Source organism: Meles meles, chromosome 10 (genome assembly GCF_922984935.1).
Source record: "Meles meles chromosome 10, mMelMel3.1 paternal haplotype, whole genome shotgun sequence".
In the NCBI taxonomy this organism is placed as follows: Eukaryota; Metazoa; Chordata; class Mammalia; order Carnivora; family Mustelidae; genus Meles; species Meles meles.
Window position 1 is genome coordinate 47,590,716 of NC_060075.1, and position 18,177 is coordinate 47,608,892.

The 18,177-nt window shown below is 44.0% G+C and overlaps 1 protein-coding gene and 1 long non-coding RNA gene across 7 annotated transcripts in view; one reads left to right on the forward strand and one right to left on the reverse strand.

The window, feature by feature from the left end:
• Positions 1-18,145, forward strand: part of LOC123952217 — a 41,181-nt gene extending 23,036 nt beyond the window's left edge. Inside the window, exons 3-11 of one of the 6 annotated variants that reach the window (XR_006820575.1) lie at positions 9,506-9,604; positions 10,702-10,847; positions 11,696-13,118; positions 13,361-13,427; positions 13,750-13,799; positions 15,044-15,294; positions 15,437-15,717; positions 17,072-17,213; positions 17,827-18,145. This is a non-coding gene — a long non-coding RNA (uncharacterized LOC123952217). The remainder of the gene's footprint in view (positions 1-9,505; positions 9,605-10,701; positions 10,848-11,695; positions 13,119-13,360; positions 13,428-13,749; positions 13,800-15,043; positions 15,295-15,436; positions 15,718-17,071; positions 17,214-17,826) is intronic. The other 5 variants (XR_006820578.1, XR_006820576.1, XR_006820574.1 and 2 more) reach the window with 5 other exon arrangements.
• Positions 11,607-18,177, reverse strand: part of CHN2 (chimerin 2) — a 304,945-nt gene continuing 298,374 nt past the window's right edge. The window contains exons 12-13 of the mRNA XM_046021506.1: positions 16,364-16,469; positions 11,607-13,367 (exon numbers count right to left, since the gene is read on the reverse strand). Coding sequence (XP_045877462.1) covers positions 13,196-13,367; positions 16,364-16,469 — 278 coding nt within the window. The 3' untranslated portion in view covers positions 11,607-13,195. The remainder of the gene's footprint in view (positions 13,368-16,363; positions 16,470-18,177) is intronic.

The following is an 18,177-nucleotide window of genomic DNA, read 5'->3' on the forward strand; positions in this document are numbered from 1 at the left end:
AGTAAAATTCATATATATATATCACTTCTCCTTTATCTGCTCATCTGTTGATGGACATCTGGGCTCTTTCTATAGTTTGGCTATGGTGGACGTTACTGCTATAAACATTCTGGTGCACGTGTCCCTTTGGATCACTACATTGTGTCTTTGGGGTAAATACCCAGTAGTGCAATTGCTGGGTCATAGGGTAGCTCTACTTTCCACTTTGAGGAACCTTCATACTGTTTTCCAGAGTGGCTACGCCAGCTTGCATTCCCACCTGCAGTGTAAGGGGGTTCCCCTTTCTCCACATCCTCGCCAACATTTGTCATTTTCTGACTTGTTAATTTTAGCCATTCTGACTGGTGCGCAGTGGTATCTCATTGGGGTTTTGATTTGTATTTCCCCAAGAAGCAAGAAGCTTAATAGGATTTCTTTTTAGAAGAGAATTTTTGAGTACTATGGGACTGTTCTTTGATGAAGGAAAGTCTAAGCTAGGGGGAGTTTCACAGAATCCCTTTGACAGCTTAATGTATGTCTCCTAGAGTTTAGGGACTTCAAATGACCTGATTGATGCTGTAGGTAAAAGGAGAGTACTATGGTAAGGGGAATGATCTGCTCTCTACCAATGATGTGGAAGAGGTACATTCATTACTGTGGGTCAAGTGGGACCCCAGGAAGGCTTAGACATACAAGGGACCCGACCCAGGCTCAGTGAGCCAAGGAGAGACAGATGTTGGGAGGTCAGGAGGTCTTTTGCAAGCCAGTGCTGTGCAGAGAGTTCAATGAATCCTGTAGGACGAAGCAGTACTGTGTGAGGTAACCACTAGGAGATTTCCTCCTATCTGCCAGATAGGAGGAACTTGGGACCCCAGTGAGTATGGTGCTACCTTATTAGCCCTATAACTTCCACCTGGAATTTTAAATGGCAGAGAAATAAGCTTCTATTTTGTTTAATCCATTATATTTTGGGTTCTCTGCTACTTGCAGCTGAAACTAAAACTACCTACCTTACCAATCCTATTCAAATGCTTTCAGAGAAAGAGAAGAATACTATGTCACTTTCCTTATGAGACAAAGAATTGAATAAAGAGTGTTCAAGCAAAGACAATTATAGGATAATTTCAATTTTACATGTAAACTCAATGTAAAGTTCTGAAAAGGTGAGCTAATGCACAGTTCTTTAAAGCACCATATTTAATGCATATGATTATATAAAATTTTCCTAAAATTATATAGGTAACTTCTGTGCAAAACAGTATGGAAGATCCTTGCTAAGTTAAAAATATAAAGTACCATGTCATCTGCGAAGAGAGAGAGTTTGGCTTGTTCATTGCCAATTTGGATACCTTTTGTTTCTCTTTGTTGTCTGATTGCTGTTGCTAGGACTTCTAATACCATGTTGAACAAGAGTGGTGAGAGTGGGTATCCTTGTCGTGTTCCTGATCTCAAAGGGAAGGCTGTCAGCTTTTTCCTATTGAGGATGATATCTGCTGTGGGTTTTTCATAGATAGATTTTATTAAGTTGAGGAATGTTCCCTTTATCCCTATACTTTGAAGCGTTTTAATCAGGAACGGTTGCTGTATCTTGTCAAATGCTTTTTCTGCATCAATTGAGAGGACCATATGGTTCTCTCTTCTCTTAATGATTTATTCTGTCACATTGACTAATTTGCAAATGTTGAACCACCCTTGTAACCCAGGGATAAATCCCACCTGGTCATGGTGGATAATCTTTTTAATGTACTGTTGGATCCTATTAGCTAGGATCTTGTTGAGAATCTTGGCCAGAGATATTCAGACCAGAGATATTGGTCTGAAATTCTCCTTGTTGGTGGGGTCTTTGCCTGGTTTGGGGATCAGGGTAATGGTGGCTTCATAAAAAGAGTCTGGAAGGGGCACCTGGGTGGCTCAGTGGGTTAAAGCCTCTGCCTTCGGCTCAGGTCATGATCTCAGGGTCCTGGGATCAAGCCCCGCATCAGGCTCTCTGTTCCGCAGGGAGCCTGCTTCCTCCTCTCTCTCTGCCTGCCTCTCTGCCTGCTTGTGATTTCTGTCTGTCAAAAAAAAAAAAAAAAAAGAGTCTGGAAGTTTTCCTTCTGCTTCAATTTTTTGAAACAGCTTCAGGGGAATAGGTGTTATTTCTTCTTTGGATGTTTGGTAGAATTCCCCAGGGAATCCGTCAGGTCCTGGGCTCTTTGGTAGGTTTTTGATCACTGCTTCAATATCATTCCTAGATATTGGTCTATTCAGGTTGTCGATTTCTTCCTGGTTCAGTTTTGGAAGTTCATAGTTTTCCAGGAATGCATCCATTTCATCTAGGTTGCTTAACTTATTGGCATATAACTGTTGATAATAATTTCTGATGATTGCTTCTATTTCCTTGGTGTTAGCTGTGATCTCTCCTTTTTCATTCATAATTTTATTAATTTGGGTCTTCTCTCTCTTCTTTTGGATTAGTTTTGCCAGTGGTTTATGGATCTTATTGATTCTTTCAAAAAGCCAGCTTCTAGTTTGATTGATGCGTTCTACTGTATCTCTAGTTTCTATCTCATTGAACTCTGCTCTAATCTTGATTATTTCCCTTCTTGTGTGTGGAGTTGGCTTAATTTGTTATTGATTCTCCAGTTCTTTAAGGTATAAAGACAGCTGGTGTATTCTGGATTTTTTAGTTTTTTTTTTGAGGGAGGCTTGGATGGCTATGTATTTCCCCTTTAGGACTGCCTTTGCTGTATCCCATAGGTTTTGGAACAAAGTATCTTCATTCTCCTTGGTTTCCATGAATTGTTTAAGTTCTTCTTTGATTTCCTGGTTGATGCAAGCATTCTTAAGCAGGGTGGTCTTTAGCTTCCAGGTGTTTGAATTCCTTCTGAACTTTTTCTCGTGGTTGAGTTCCAGTTTAGAATTAACATATGATCCAGTGATTCCATTACTATTTACCTAAAGAATACAAAAACACAAATTCAAAAGGATACATGCACCCCTATGTTTATTGCAGCATTATTTACAATAGCCAAATTATGGAAGCAGCCCAAGTGTCCCTTGATAAATGAATGGATAAAGATGATGTGAGATATACACATAATGGAATATTACTCAGCCATAAAAAGGAATAAAATCTTGCCATTTGCAACATGGATGGGCTTGGAGCGTGTAATTTAAGTGAAATAAGCCCATCAGAGAAAGACAAATACCATATGATTTCATATGTGGAATTTAAGAAACAAAACAAGCCAAGAAAGAAGGGAAAAACAAAAAACCAGACTCTTAAATATAGAGAACAAACTATTACCAGAGGGGAAGGGAGTGGGTGTGATGGGTGTGAAACAGGGGAAGGGGTTAAAGAGGACTGAGTCATGTAGAGAATTGTTGAATCACTATGTTGTACTGATTTTTTATTCTGAATTTTAAAATTCTTCTGATGCAGTGCCAATGCGGTCAATTTGAAGATTTTAGAGAGCTGAGTGATGGAATCCTGGAAGTGTTCTTCAGGGACGTTGGCTGTGGGCAGTCGATCATACGCTGGCCAGTTTTAGCAGAAGCGGCCTGTTACAGGGCACAGGGTAGCTTATTGTATCTTAGGGATTATTTTATTTGTTGACAGACAGCATTCAGGGCCAGAGTGGTGGTGATGGCCTGTGTATAAAGTAGGGCAAGAAGCAGTGTTGGCCGGCATGCCAAGGGATTTGGATGGTTACAGAGGGAGAATGGGCAGAGGAGCTGAGCAAAGGTTGGGGGTGGAGGGGTCCCAGCTGCCGAGAGAGGGGGGTTTGAGATGAAGGGAGTGGTCCATTGTGCCAGCAACTGAGAAACCCAGTACGTGGAAACCCAAAGCGGCAGGGTGGTGGGTGGGGCTCCAGGGAGAGCTCCCCGAGGGTCCGGGGAGGGGGTGGCACCAGCAGCAGAGCCAGACCTAGTGGTGTGAAGGTGTGTGAGGGCCCCGGCACACCTGCTCCCACGCCATCTGGCCCCAACAAAAGCCCTGTGAGTTTGGTGGGGCAGGCATTAGTTTTCATGTTTCAAAGGGGAGAAACCTGAGGCTCAGAAATGTTAAAAGCCTTGATCCGTGACCGAGCCAGGCCTTGTGGCTCTAAACCCAGTGCTCTCTCTCACAGGGTGACCACTGCATCCCACCACGGGCCAGGTGTGGCCCGGCTTTAAAAACTCATCAGGCCGTGATTGGTCAAATTCCTTAACTCTAATTTGCTAGGCAGCAATAAGTGTTGGCATCTGAGAGCATGAAGAATGAAGAAGCATTCTCATAAGAGTGTCCCGAAGCTGCTGCGTTTTTAGACAGTCATTTGTTTGCTTCCTCCATGCCCTACATACTCTAGGGAGTGCTGTACGGAGATTATCTGAAGCTCACCAGCTTCATGGAATAGGGCCGATAGTAGTGCCTTATGGGGACAAAGAAACAGGCTCAAGAAGTAAAATAACTTGCCCTAAGTTATACTATGGGAAGTGGTAGAGCTTGGATGTAACACCTGGGTCAGGGACCCAGCCCCTGACCTCTAGTCCACCTTGGTCTGGACCCTAGCCAAAGAGAGCTAACTCTTGCTGTATAACCCACAATTAAATACTTGGTTTTCCAACTCTCCAAACTGAATTATTTTGACGATCATTCCCACTGGATAGAAGAAAGAATATGGTAAAGATGAGGTGAGCTAAGGATAACAAATTCCAGGTAGCTTCAATAATGGAAAGTTTCCCATATTGGGCAGAGCTCCAAATGGTGGACAAGAGTCAATCAAAATGCATTTTCAGATTCTCCTGCTTCTAGAATCATCCCCTCCCTCCTTTGCACCGAAATATTACAGGACATTTGAGTATTTGTAGAAGGATTCTGTCATTAATTTTGAAAAGATTTGAGAGCCTACTGTATGCTAGGCCCAGTGCCTGTTAGGGGCTGGGATGGAGTGGTGAGCAGAGCGGACCAGATTCCTGCCCTCAGGAAGCTTCTAGTTGAGATGGTATTTTATTAGAGTTGGTTTTATGGTTATGGGGGTGAGGCCCAAGAGACATTGGTCTGTGAGGGTGTGAAAGGTCCTCTGGAGCTTATGAGAGTTCAAACAATGTCCCCAATGCTGCAAAACTGTTGCCCCCTTTTTGTTAACAAACCATGATTTGCTTCATGTATCCAAATCTTGGAGAGGGTGTGTCCCCAGTTCAGGTGAAACCGTGGTTGTTTTAAACCTGGCCTTCTCAAATTTATCCTCCATGGTATCACCTGGGGGACCTGTTAAAAACAGACTGTCAACCCACGGAATGGGAGAAGATATTTGCAAATGACAATACAGACAAAAGGTTGATATCCAGGATCTATAAAGAACTTCTCAAACTCAACACACACAAAACAGATAATCATATCGAAAAATGGGCAGAAGATATGAACAGACACTTCTCCAATGAAGACATACAAATGGCTATCAGACACATGAAAAAATGTTCATCATCACTAGCCATCAGGGAGATTCAAATTAAAACAACATTGAGATACCACCTAACACCAGTTAGAATGACCAAAATTAGCAAGACAGGAAACAACGTGTGTTGGAGAGGATGTGGAGAAAGGGGAACCCTCTTACACTGTTGGTGGGAATGCAAGTTGGTGCAGCCACTTTGGAGAACAGTGTGGAGATTCCTCAAGAAATTAAGAATAGAGCTTCCCTATGACCCTGCAATTGCACTGCTGGGTATTTACCCCAAAGATACAGATGATGTGAAAAGAAGGGCCATCTGTACCCCAATGTTTATTGCAGCAATGGCTATGGTCGCCAAACTGTGGAAAGAACCAAGATGCCCTTCAACGGATGAATGGATAAGGAAGATGTGGTCCATATACACAATGGAGTATTATGCCTCCATCAGAAAGGACGAATACCCAACTTTTGTAGCAACATGGACGGGACTGGAAGAAATTATGCTGAGGGAAATAAGTCAAGCAGAGAGAGTCAAGTATCATATGGTCTCACTTATTTGTGGAGCATAACAAATAACATGGAGGACATGGGGAGATGGAGAGGAGAGGGAGTTGAGGGAAACTGGAAGGGGAGATGCACCATGAGAGACTATGGACTCTGAAAAACAACCAGAGGGTTTTGAAGGGGCGGGGGGTGGGAGGTTGAGGAACCAGGTGGTGGGTAATAGGGCACGTACTGCATGGAGCACTGGGTGTGATGCCAAAACAATGAACACTGTTATGCTGTAAATAAACAAAAATAAATAAATGTAAAAAAAAAAACCAGACTGTCAGACCCCAGCCCCAGATTCAACGAGTCAGGCCTGAGAAGTGGTATTTTTAATAAGTCCCAGGTCCCGGTGCTGCTGGCCAGGGAGCTCCACCTTGCAAAACACGGATCTACACTAATCAGGGTGATCTCTTCTTCCTTCCTAGTTCCTGGCTTCATCACGAGCATGGGAGGCACTTCTGGCCAATGAGTTGTAAAGGGATGTTTGTTGGGGGAAAGGTTTTCTGGCTGTTAAATGGGACACATAGGACCCACAGTTAGAGAAAGACCTGGTGCTGCTTGTCCTTGCAGCTGCCTGCTGGTAGGCATGTCTACCAGAGCTCGAGGGTTGAAATGCCAGTAAACCGAGCATGGTGCAGTAGAGGACAGATAGCACCAGCCTTGAAGATACCTTACATTTGGGTGCTTGTTGAGACCCTTACTGTCCATACTGTTCAAGCCCTGTGCATCCGAGTTTTAGGTTACATGTGGCAGACACTTTACTGACTGGTGAACTGAGTACTTCTTATAGGTTAGTGATGTTCTCTTTATTATCAGAAGGAAGTCATCCATGCCCAAGAAGCGGTCCTTACGCGCTATTGGTACTAGGTCGATCTTGCCATGACTGTTCCTGAGGTGGGGCGAGGAGGACAATCAGTTGGACCGATCTCAGAGTCACGAACTCATTGGCCCATAAAGACCTCATGGGTTTTAGCAGTGACCCCTCGGAAAGGAACCCCCCTTCTCCCAAACATGTACACACACACAGACGAATGCATGTACCTGCTTTTTTTCTGATTTGGTCTCTGGCCCCGAATTCTTGACTTGATGAGGTCTGTTTTCATCTTGCCACAGGTCTTCTGTGCATGGACTTTGGGGTCTTAATGTCTTTCCTTGATGGGCTATTTGGCCTACACCTCTGATTCTTGCAGCCCCCGTCACCTGACAGGAATGTACGGCTCCATCCCATGCCTCGTATCCTCCAACCCTGCCAATTATTGGACCAATGTGGGCTTGCCTCACCTGACAAGGGATTGGTTTTGGAAGGGTGGTCCTGTGTATGTAGGACAATGAACAATTTGTACACTGCTGTACAGCTTATACTGAGGCTTCCGTTTTCACATTTGAGATCTTGATGGATCTTTAGAAGCACTCTGATAGGGAGGGGAGAGCAGATGTTCTCTTATAATGCTCATTTTCAGGTTAGGGAACTAGAACAAAGCCAGGATTATACCCATTTTATAGATTAGGACATAGAAAAAGCCAGGTATTATGTTTGGTTAACTGGAGTGACCAAAAATCGGTTCCAGTCACACTCTGTTCTCTTTATGAAGATTTTGAAGTGTACAGTTTTTCGGGAAAGTATGTCAAGGTAATAATTTTTGGGAAGCAGTGAAAAATGTGCTCCTGTAGATGATTTACCATAGATACGAAGTGCACAAGCCTACAGAAAGAGAGCGTCATCGCTTTTTCTGATGACAGGTTTTATCTTCATTCTTTACCCCCATTCACTCCTTAAGGCTCAGCAAGCTGCCTTTCACCGCATCATCCCATTGAAAAGCTCCTGTTAAGTTATGGGGGACTCCTTAGTTGCCATATCCAAAAGGGACTCATCACCTCTCACCTTGCAACAGCATGTGACCTGACGTCCCCTCCAACCCTGAAATTCTGTCTTTGCTGTGCTCATCTTACACTCCCCACTTTCTCCCTCGTCCTCTGACCTTTCCTGACCTTCCTTACAATGTTCTCTAACTTTGCCTATTCCCCGGACTTTGTTCTTACCCAGGGACCTACTATTCGTCCTCTCTACTTCACCTGTCCATATAGTCTGACTGCGTCATACCTACCAGCATATCCCCCTTTCTTGAGCTCCAAAACCACCTGTCCAACTGCCTACCAGACATTTCCATGTGGGTGAACCATTAGCACCATAATGCTTCCTGCAAACTGCACCCATTTTCCCCTGCTGAACCTACTCCCCTCCCTATATTCTCTTATCTTCTTAAATATTCGTTTAGTTGCAAGAAACAGACAGGGAGGCATCATTTGTGACTCTACTTCCTTTCAATTCTGGCTTCAAATCAGTAAGTCCTAACAACCTCTTAAATCTCTCTCATATCCATGACTCTTCTCCATCCCTCCTCTGGGGAGCCAAGTTCATGTGGGCATTGCCTCTAACAGTTTCCCTGATTCCTTCTATGGCACCAGTCTTAAGTCTTCTGGTCTACCTTCCCTGTGTCACAAGACAGACCTTCCTGAGTTTGACTTGTGCTTGGCTTGCAAGGTTCTTTATTTCCTGGCACAGTCCTGCTTCTTTAATCTCACTTCCCCTCCTCTTCCATTATACTTCACGTTCTAGTTAAACACAGCTCTGTGGTTCTCCAAGTTTCCCGTGCTTCCGCGTGTTTGTGGTTGGCACCTGCTCTGTCCCCTAACCAGGGAAGCCAGGGAAGGTCTCGACAGGGAGGTGAACATGGAGTTGCAGCCTGTGCAGGAAGGTGCGTGACCAGCACATGGGATCCTGGGCTCCCGGTCTTAGGGAGTGTGTACTTCAGTGGGAGACAGACGAACCCGCAGTCACGGCACTTTGGGATAAGTGCTGGGTGAGGTCCCTGAGTACGATACCATCTTTTCAACTAAACTTCGAAAAGAAAAATGACTGTGGCTCATTTGCATTTACCAAAAAAGCTAAGTCCTCCAAAGCATGAGGTTGAACCTGGTGCCTCCGATGTAACCAAGTAAATCTAAGTGGGACAAAGACATGGATTAGGACACTGTGCAACAGAGCTGAAGACAAGGAAGAGAGGCTTTCTGAATGGCACTCATGAGACTCTCTTTATTGGAATGCATCAGAACAGACCTCATTTGCTCACTTCTCTTTCTCTTTCCTGAATGTTGGTGCTCCCCAGAACGCTGAAACAGAACTCTCACCTGTTTCTCTGTTCTGTGTCCTTGAGTCCTTACATTCAACCCCATGGTTGTCCCCTCCCAGAGCCCTATCGCTAGCCATGGTCTGCCAGTGCGATTGCTCATGAAACATTTGTGCTTAGAAGTTTCACAGCGACCTCTGTTTCACCATGTCCAAAATGGATCCCACCATCTTCTCTCCTTTTCCCACCCCTCCTCTAGACCACCAACTCCTCTTTCTCTCTTCTTTTCAGTAAATATTATGCAGTTGTCAAATTAAGCCACTTGGGAATCATCCTTGATTCTTTAATCCAATCTATAGCCAAACTTTTTCAATTCTGCCTCCTCACTATGACTCCATTCTAGCTGACTTTGCCTTGCTACCCCCGATGCAGGCTACATCACCGCAGTCCTTTATGACAAGGAGAACATCTCACTGCCTCTACCCTCACTACCTGCATCCGCCCAAATGTTCTCCATGGATCCACAGCCAAGTAAGTGATCTTTTAAAATTGTAAACTAGATTGTGTCATCTGTCCTTTACAACCCATTAAGGCTAGTGCAACGTGGTACCCTGGATGGTATCCCAGGACAGAAGAGGAAATTGGTAGAAAAGCCATAAAATCTGAATGACTTCTGGAATTTAGTTACTAGTAATGTGCCAGTATTGGTTTCTTAGTTTCGATAAATGTATATATATTGTATTATATATATAACAATTTTAACAATTATATATTTTATTATATAATTATAATGTATAATATATTGCAAGAAATATATATAATACATACATAAAATTATATATAATTATATAACAATTATATAAGATGTTACCGTTAGTGGAGGGTGGGTGAGGAGGACACAGGAACTCTTTTTAGTATCTTTGCAACTTTTCTGTAAATATAAAACCATTCCAAAATTTAGTTTATTAAGAAAAATTTAGGGGCACTTGGGTGGCTCAGTTGGTTAAGTGTCTGACTCTTGATTTTGGGCTCAGATCATGATCTCAGGGTCATGGGATTGAGCCCCTTGTTGGGCTCTGCACTCAGCAGGGAGTCTGTTTGAGATTCTTCCTGTCCGTCCCCCCCACCAGGTGCTCTTTCTTTCTCTCTCTCAAATAAGTAAATAAATCTTAAAAACTAGCAGTACTCATTTCCCTGATGCTACAGTCCAAAACCCTCCTCAACACAAACAGTTCCCCTCTCTAGTCCAAATTGAGTTCTTCCAGTGAGATAAGTTTCTTCCTGGCTTCCAAGTAGTCACAGTGTTTGGCCCCTTAATAAATGCCTGATAAATATTTGTTGGCAATCAAGGAACATTACATTTTTAAAATCAAAAGGTTAATTATAAGTTTGGGATTGATAGATCTTGGAAAATTTGTAAGCTGAGTTTGGTTTTCAGTAGGAATCAGGACACCCAGACAACCCGTGAGCTGTTTGTGATATGTGACTGTCCTATGCTCTTACCTTCCTCCCTCTGCCCTTCCAGCCTGCTGTCCTCGAAATTCAGCACCAACCCCCTCCCAGCTGTGGAGACCAGGTGCCCATTTATGTTAATAGGAGAAATAAAAGTCTTTTCCTCCCATCCTTAGGACTGTCTTCTCCCACCCACTCTGCTCCTGTCGGGCCTTCTACAACCCACTTGGAGACAATTTAACAGTGCGTTTCTGGAAACAATGCTGCCTCCTTTCAGGTCTTGACTACCAGTGTTATTCCAATGGTAGGAATTTCAAGCCAGGTAAGAGGAGCCATGTCAGGTTGCCAGATGGTGGGGGAGATAGGCCTGGGTGAGCAGGTTTCAGACTAAAGCAAGGGAGAAGGGATCAGGTGTTGTAATCACATTCGAGAAAAGGAGTCAGGTGACCCTCGTTATGTATTATAGAACCCTGTTATAATATCCCTTATTATTACTTGAACTTGGATTTAACCTGGGACAAGCCCTTTTCTTCTCATTCTTCTGCCTTCCTACCCCCGTTATGTTTTCCCCTGCTAAGTTATCATTCTTAATAAGAGGAAATAACTATTACTAATTACTTTAGATTAACACTTCTTCTAAGATGTTACAACCAGAATATTTTCCCCAGCTTTTCCCAAGGTCATCTGTGCTAATCACCGGGGGATCTGGGATTTGAACTCAAGTCTTTCTGGCTATAAAACTCTTGTTCTGCTCTGCTGCCGATGACCTAGAGGGATTTGCGCTAAACACTGCATCTCTTAATGAAAAAAAAAACAAAAAACAAAAACAAAAACAAATGCAGCAGGTCTTAGTGAAGGGGGAGCATTAGAATCCTAATTCAAGCAGTCTCTCTGGAGGAGCGTTGGGCAGCAAGGCGGGGACTCCGTGGGATGTTCGTTTCCTTGTGATGTTTTGGTGATGATAGAAACTCCAGTGCCAAAACCCATCTGGGAACAATGTTTTAAATACTCTCCCCCTAGAACTCCCTGCCACTCCCCAACACCAGTTTTCTTTGCACGCTCCAAGATATGATAGACAGAAGAATTTAATACATTTAATGCTTTTCCTTCCATTTACACTATCATAAATTACAAAGTATTATTCACTTCACAAAATAAAACCATTTTCAGATAATTTTTTGACAGTATCAAGAAGTACATAAGCTACAACCAACGAATCTGTACACTTGGGCGGAACAATAATAGCAGGGACCCAGCAGAACCATTCTGATCCCCCCGTGTGCCAGTGGAGTCCATCCGCGTAGCCTGTGGAACTGTCCAGGACGATTGCACTGCCCTCCTCCGCTCAGCTCACTCACCACACAGTAATGCTCTTCTGGTCACTCCAAAACAAGACTAGCCAGTAAGTACATGGATCATCTCAGACAATCAGAGGAAAAGACATTGTAGTTGGATTTCAGAAAAAAATTTTTAATTTACAGTTTTTGATGCTTTAAATATTTTACCTATGTTACCAAATATAGAGATCTTGCTGTGGAAAAGCTCATGCTAAGCTAAATTTATAATGAAGATGGAACTATTGTGATCAAATCATATTAAATTATCCATACAGAGCTACTTTTATCGAGGAACAAATATTTGTAAAAATCAAACTTATTCATTCTTACTTTTAAAAATAGGCTTGTTTATAAAACAAAAATGGGGGAAAAATCAGTACAACTTGCCATTAATCAGTTAGTCCCAAGGACTGGCCTGAAAAGGACATAGGGAAAGTGCTAACTTTTTACATGGCCCAGATTCAACCAGTATTCTCACATCGTTTCATGTAAAATGACCACATTCTGCATGTTCTGGGATATACACACATGATAGGGAGGAAAGACTCTGACCAATGCCAAAACATACTTTGGGATTTCACGAAATTCTCATGGAAAGAAAATTTGTGGATGTTTCAGACCATCCTACAACTGCTAAAAACATATACTGTACGACTACAAAGATGCCAGTGCTTAACAGCAAAACCTATCCAAAGCAGGGACACAGGTGGCCGGTGGACTTCCATTGCAAAGCACTGAAAAGGACAGAGGTATGTCAAGATAATACTGCATTCACGGTAAACTTTTTCAGGGATCACAGCAAGAAGCAGGACAAGGTGCACAGGGTCATAATCAATGCACTGCATTGAGTTCTATTTGCTGAAATAAAGTAACATTCTTGCAGCTAAAATAAAAATACATTTTACAATATAAGTTTCATTTAACATTTAACATAGAATTGTCTTCTTTTTGTAAGTGGAAAATGTATAACTGTATCAAGTACCTCTATGAATTAAATTCCCTTTTATTACTGATAAGACTGAAGCTTAAAGAGCTACCTTTTTTTTTTTTAAATAAGTTAAAGATTTATTAATCACTCTTCCAGCAAAACAGACATCTGTAGGAGGCACAGCAAAGACCCACGAGAGGGCCTTTGTTCACCCTCACCCCTGCTGTTCTCACATGGAGGAGGCGAGTGTCTATGAGACACAGTAGCCGACTTGACAGTCCACTGTGGTCCAGGAAATTCCGTCACTTGCTTGAAAAACAAATCAAGGGTAAGAAGTGTTTTTATTCCTTTTTAGCCTTATCAGCAAGATGGGGCTGGGGCCATTCGTCTCATTTCCCTGGTGGATTAAAACAAAACATCTTCATTTTCTATTAAAATCTGCACAATCAGCTTTTGGTACCGCATGTCATGGAGGGTGGTGAGGGTGCTGTCCTCGGGGGACCTCATCAGCGTGGGTCCAAACACGATCCCCAGATTTTCAGCATTCATGAGATTGTCCTTTTCATTCAGTGTCACCCTGCAAAACAGACACATCCACAGAGCTGTTACACCGGCTGCTGGATGAACTTATATACTGGTAAATGCATGTATGCTCCCCAAAATTTCTCTGGTTTGGGAAGTTGTAAAAGATTGAGAATCAGAATTCTAGAAAAGTATTTTTAAAAGTAATTTTTGGGGGGTGTCTGGTTGGCTTAGTCGGTTAAACATCTGACTCAGTTTTGGCTCTGGTCGGGATTGAGCCCCACTTTGGGCTCAGCACTCAGCATGGAGTCTGCTTGTCCCTCTCCCTCTGCCCTTCCCCCTGCTCACGCTCTCCCATGCTTTCTCTCTCTTTCTCAAATAGATAAATAAATCTTTTTTAAAAAGGTAACTTCCTGATTTTTTTTTTTTTTTTTTAGATTGTTGACATTGCCTTCAGCCAGTGGAAGTAAATTACTTAGTGAATCTGGTAAGAAAATCAGTCCTTCTTACTAAATAGATGTGGAAATGTGATTAGAGGGTACTGGTCGAAAGGGGCAGCCATCCTAGCTGGCCCACAGTTCATACACATTTCAGGCTAGGCTTGTATGGAAGTCTTTTCTTTCCTGTAGCTGCTTCCTGCTGGTCTGTATGCTCCCAAGCAGGGAAGCTGATAGCAGATCTCCGGTCTGCTGGCAGGGCTCATGTCAGTGGAGGACGGTCACTGTAGGATGGGGCTGCCATGAGCGTAGGAATAGCCAGACCGCTATCACGGGACAGGGGAATGGCTGGAATGTGGCCAAACAGGAAAGCAGTTGGACATTATTTCTAGTTCCCACAGGATGAGGTCTGGAGCAGTAATTATTGTTGGAATTGAAAAGCATCATTTCAACATCCAGATGAGAACAGCAAAACCTTCAAGAATAAAAGTCAAATTCCAGAGTTGGCTTCATACCTTCCTAGTGGGATAAAATTACAGTCTCCTAGATTCTTGTTTTCAGGAATTGAGGTTTTTTTTGGGGGTGTTCGTAGTAGAACTAAAAGATAATAGGTTCTCTGTAGGAGGGCAAAATATGATTAAAACCTATTTAGGTTCTGCACAGAAGGCCATCCTTTTGTTTCTATTCTCTTGGAGCTAATTAAATTGGCCACTTAGTATTTTTTTAGGAAGGCCAACTGAGCTTGCATTATTTTCATGTTGCAAGCTAAGGAGACAGGAAAGAAGACTACTTCATTATCAGCTTGCTCCCATCTCCCCATTAAGTCAGGCACCATGCCTGGCCAAACAAGATGGTTAGCAAACCCTCCATCATAAAAATACTAAATTATTGGCATTAAAGATTCAACTGGGACATATCAGCATTTTTCCTAATAATATTTTGCCTTCCAAACTATAACAATTAGAACTAATTTCTCTCTAAAGAAATTATGGCTAGCTAAAAGCCAGGCTGGCATTCATAGTCTATTATTTATCCAAAAATTGCTCATACTCTTAAATTCAATAGATTAATCGAAATGAAAACCTTCTGAGCTCAATATTACATCTCTGATCCCTGTGAATATGAGCAACAATATTTATATGTTTTATAAGGTAAAAAACCAAACAAAACCAAGAGTTTATATGGTGTTCTCAACTTGCTTCCTTTCACTTTTGAATGGGTCTGTAAATTAATCAGTGCAGACAATTTTTGGTTCATTTCATCTAAGAATGGGCCACTGCTCTGTGTCTTTCAGAAACACAGAGGAAGGCCCACAGAAAGGCTCTGATCGCTCCAACATCGCAAAGACCAACTCACTGACCTCATTATACATGTACCTGTGAAGGAAAGAGATCCGCAGCTGGGTCACAGAGTCTGGAACGAGAGGCTCCAGTGTCCTGCAAATCTCCAAACATCTCCCCCCATCTCGTGTGCTGTCACACAGCCCTGAGTGGAGCTCTCTCTGGCTGGTACCCTCTGAGATGCCTCACCGGATCCCTGCTTCCAGTAAGTCGTACTCCTGTGTGATCCCTTCCCCTAAAGGACGGGCTGGACCTGGGGACTTACTTCTAACAGACAGAAGATAGCGAAAGCAACTGGATGTCGCTCCTGAGATTAGGTTACAGAAAAAGTGTACCTTTTGTCGTAGGTGCTCTTGCCTGCTTGCTCTGAAGGATGCCAGCTGTGCCATTTTGTGAGCTGCCCAAGGGGAGACCCACATGGCAGGGAACTGAGGGTGGCCTCCAGCAAACAGTCGGCAAGAGAATGAGACCTCCGGTCATGCAGCCTCCGAGGAACTGAATCCAGCCGACCACCTCGTGCATGAGCTTGGAAGCTCATGCTCTCCTAGTTGAGCCTTTAGAAGAGATGACAGCCTGGCCATCAGCTCCATCATAGCCTCAGTGGAGGCCTTGACCCAGAGGCAGCCGGGTAAGCCACACCTGGGTTCCTGATCACAGAGACTGTGAGATAATAAATCTGCATTGTTTACGCCTCCAATCTGGGGTGGGGGGGGGGGGCAATTTGTTACTTGGTGATAGGTCACCAGTCCATCCAGAGAACCAAGGGATCAGGATGGGAATGTGCCTTCCCAGAAGCAAGGTAGGCTCAGGAGTCTGGAACTAGAATGAGCAGAAAGAGGAAGAACAGAACACAGAGTACAGGGCTTGTGAGGGAAGCAGATGCTGACATGGAGGCAGTGTGGACCAGTGGTTAAGGCTGATCATGTACTCTCGACCAGACTGCCTGGATGTCAATCCTGGCTCCAGCTTACCTCTTCATATCAGGTATTTTACCTCCTTTAAACATCAGCAATCTCCTCTGTAACCTGAGGCCCTTAAACATACCCACCTCACAGAGAGAAGCCCCATAAAGTGGGGGGTGCCCCTCCGGTCATGGAGTCAGGGTTCTAGCAGTTACGAATGGGGCTGGCCTAGTGAAGGCAGCAGAGTTCATTTTAAAGGAGAGCCTGTCCTCTCAGCGGGTGAGGGAGGAAAGTTGGGAGCTCCTCCTAAGGCAGTCACTGTCCAAGGCAGACAGGGTTTACAGAGGATGTGTCAAGGAGCTGTTGGCTTACTTCTTGAGATGGATCATCAGATGTCGGAGGGTCTCATAGTGGGCCGGGGGCAGCAGCATCAGCATGTCATGGACGGCTTCCAGCCTCTCATCTGCGTTGGAGATTTCTGGGAAGAGCCCACAGAAGCAGTTAGTGCAGTGCTAGAACATCAAAGTTCTCAGAGAAGTAACAAGAAGTTTGGTTTGTTCTGGTGACAGGTAGAAGGGAAGTCTAGTAAGCTCATGCAATTTCAGGTAACATTTCACTTAAATTAACCAAAGCATTTGTATTTTGCCTGATTCCAGAAAGGGTTGGAGGTTGGGAACCACACACTGGTGTTGAATACCCAGTCGGTGGGTGAAAGGAAGCTGGGCCTGGTCCTTACCCCCAGGAATCTACAGCCCTGGAGATGTTTGCGGGAGGCACAGATGGCTTTGCTCATCTTCTGAGTGCTGGACTTGCTTGAAATCTCAGTGTCATGAGCTTTAATTTAAACTGGACCATACTTTGTAGGATTTTCCTACAGCTGTCTGACAAGGGAAGGCTCCCATGATTGAATGCACTTTATCACACAAAGGGGCTGGCCCAGGAGCCCACTGGTGCAGCTTGCATTGAGGGTGCTGTTCACCAAAGTGTTGGCATGGTTAACTGTGCTGTACAGGCCGGGTTTGGAAGCAGATACTATGCACGTTCACAAACAGAGGAAACATGCATGATTCTGCTTTTTAGGACTCTGATTGGTATTAGCAGTCATTCAAGGAACGCTCCCCTGCCATTTCTGCTGGGCTGCTAGAACCTTTGCCCCCCCAGGACCGCCAGGACTGAGGAGAGAATGCTCTTACCAGAAGAGGGGCCATGGCTCATCAGAAAAGTGTGTCCTGTGCTAATCCCAGCCTGCCCACATTTGTCTCCATTGGGCATCTTATTATTATACTTATCTTTAAAGATCTTTATCATAAGAAATTCCTCAAAGGGTGCTTGATTGCTATGTCATGCATTCCAGCATCTACTCTCCCCTTCCTTCCTATGTTCCTGGGCAAAGTGCAGCACCGCTTCCCACTCCTTACCCCTCTACCTCCCACCCCAGTATGGTTGTCTCTCCTGACAGCAGTCAACCCAAGTACCAGACACTAATGAGCAACCATGGGCTGAAGGAAGACCAATGATGATGATGTTCGGTTCCTGGCCCTGAGCGCTCAGCTCTCAGATGCTAGCTTTCCTACTCATAAGTCCGTGAGATGGGCTATGATAGCTGCCTCATCAGGTAGATGAGTTTAAATTAGAGGATATGATGGAGCGGTCCTGGTATAGCACGTGCCATGGTATTATCAGTTGTGACCATCAGTGAGCAAAGCTTGGGGTCTTTCATTGCTAATCGATTGGAGTGTGCTTAATGGATGAAAGTAGCTAATCTATATATAGTCCTCATTGGAAAAAATCTGCTTGTTTACTCCAGACTCATTTTTGTTTTTGATATATAACAGAGTAGCCGCGACTGGGCCAGTTCTAGCAGAGAAGAGACGAAGTGGAGAGAGAAGTGCCTGGCGCCAAGCTTCAGCCGCGTGAAGGTGGCTTGGGACTTGTTCAACTCAGCTGGTGAACTAGGCCTGGTTTTCTAGTAACTGTACCATTGTGCCCTCATTGGCAAAGTGAGTGCTCATGGAATAATTTAAACAGTCCTGAGTTTTGGGTGCCTGGGTGGCTCAGTGGGTTAAGCCTCTGCCTTCGGCTCAGGTCATGATCTCAGGGTCCTGGGATCGAGTCCCTCACTGGGCTCTCTGCTTGGCAGGGAGCCTGCTTCCTCCTCTCTCTCTCTCTGCCTGCCTCTCTGCCTA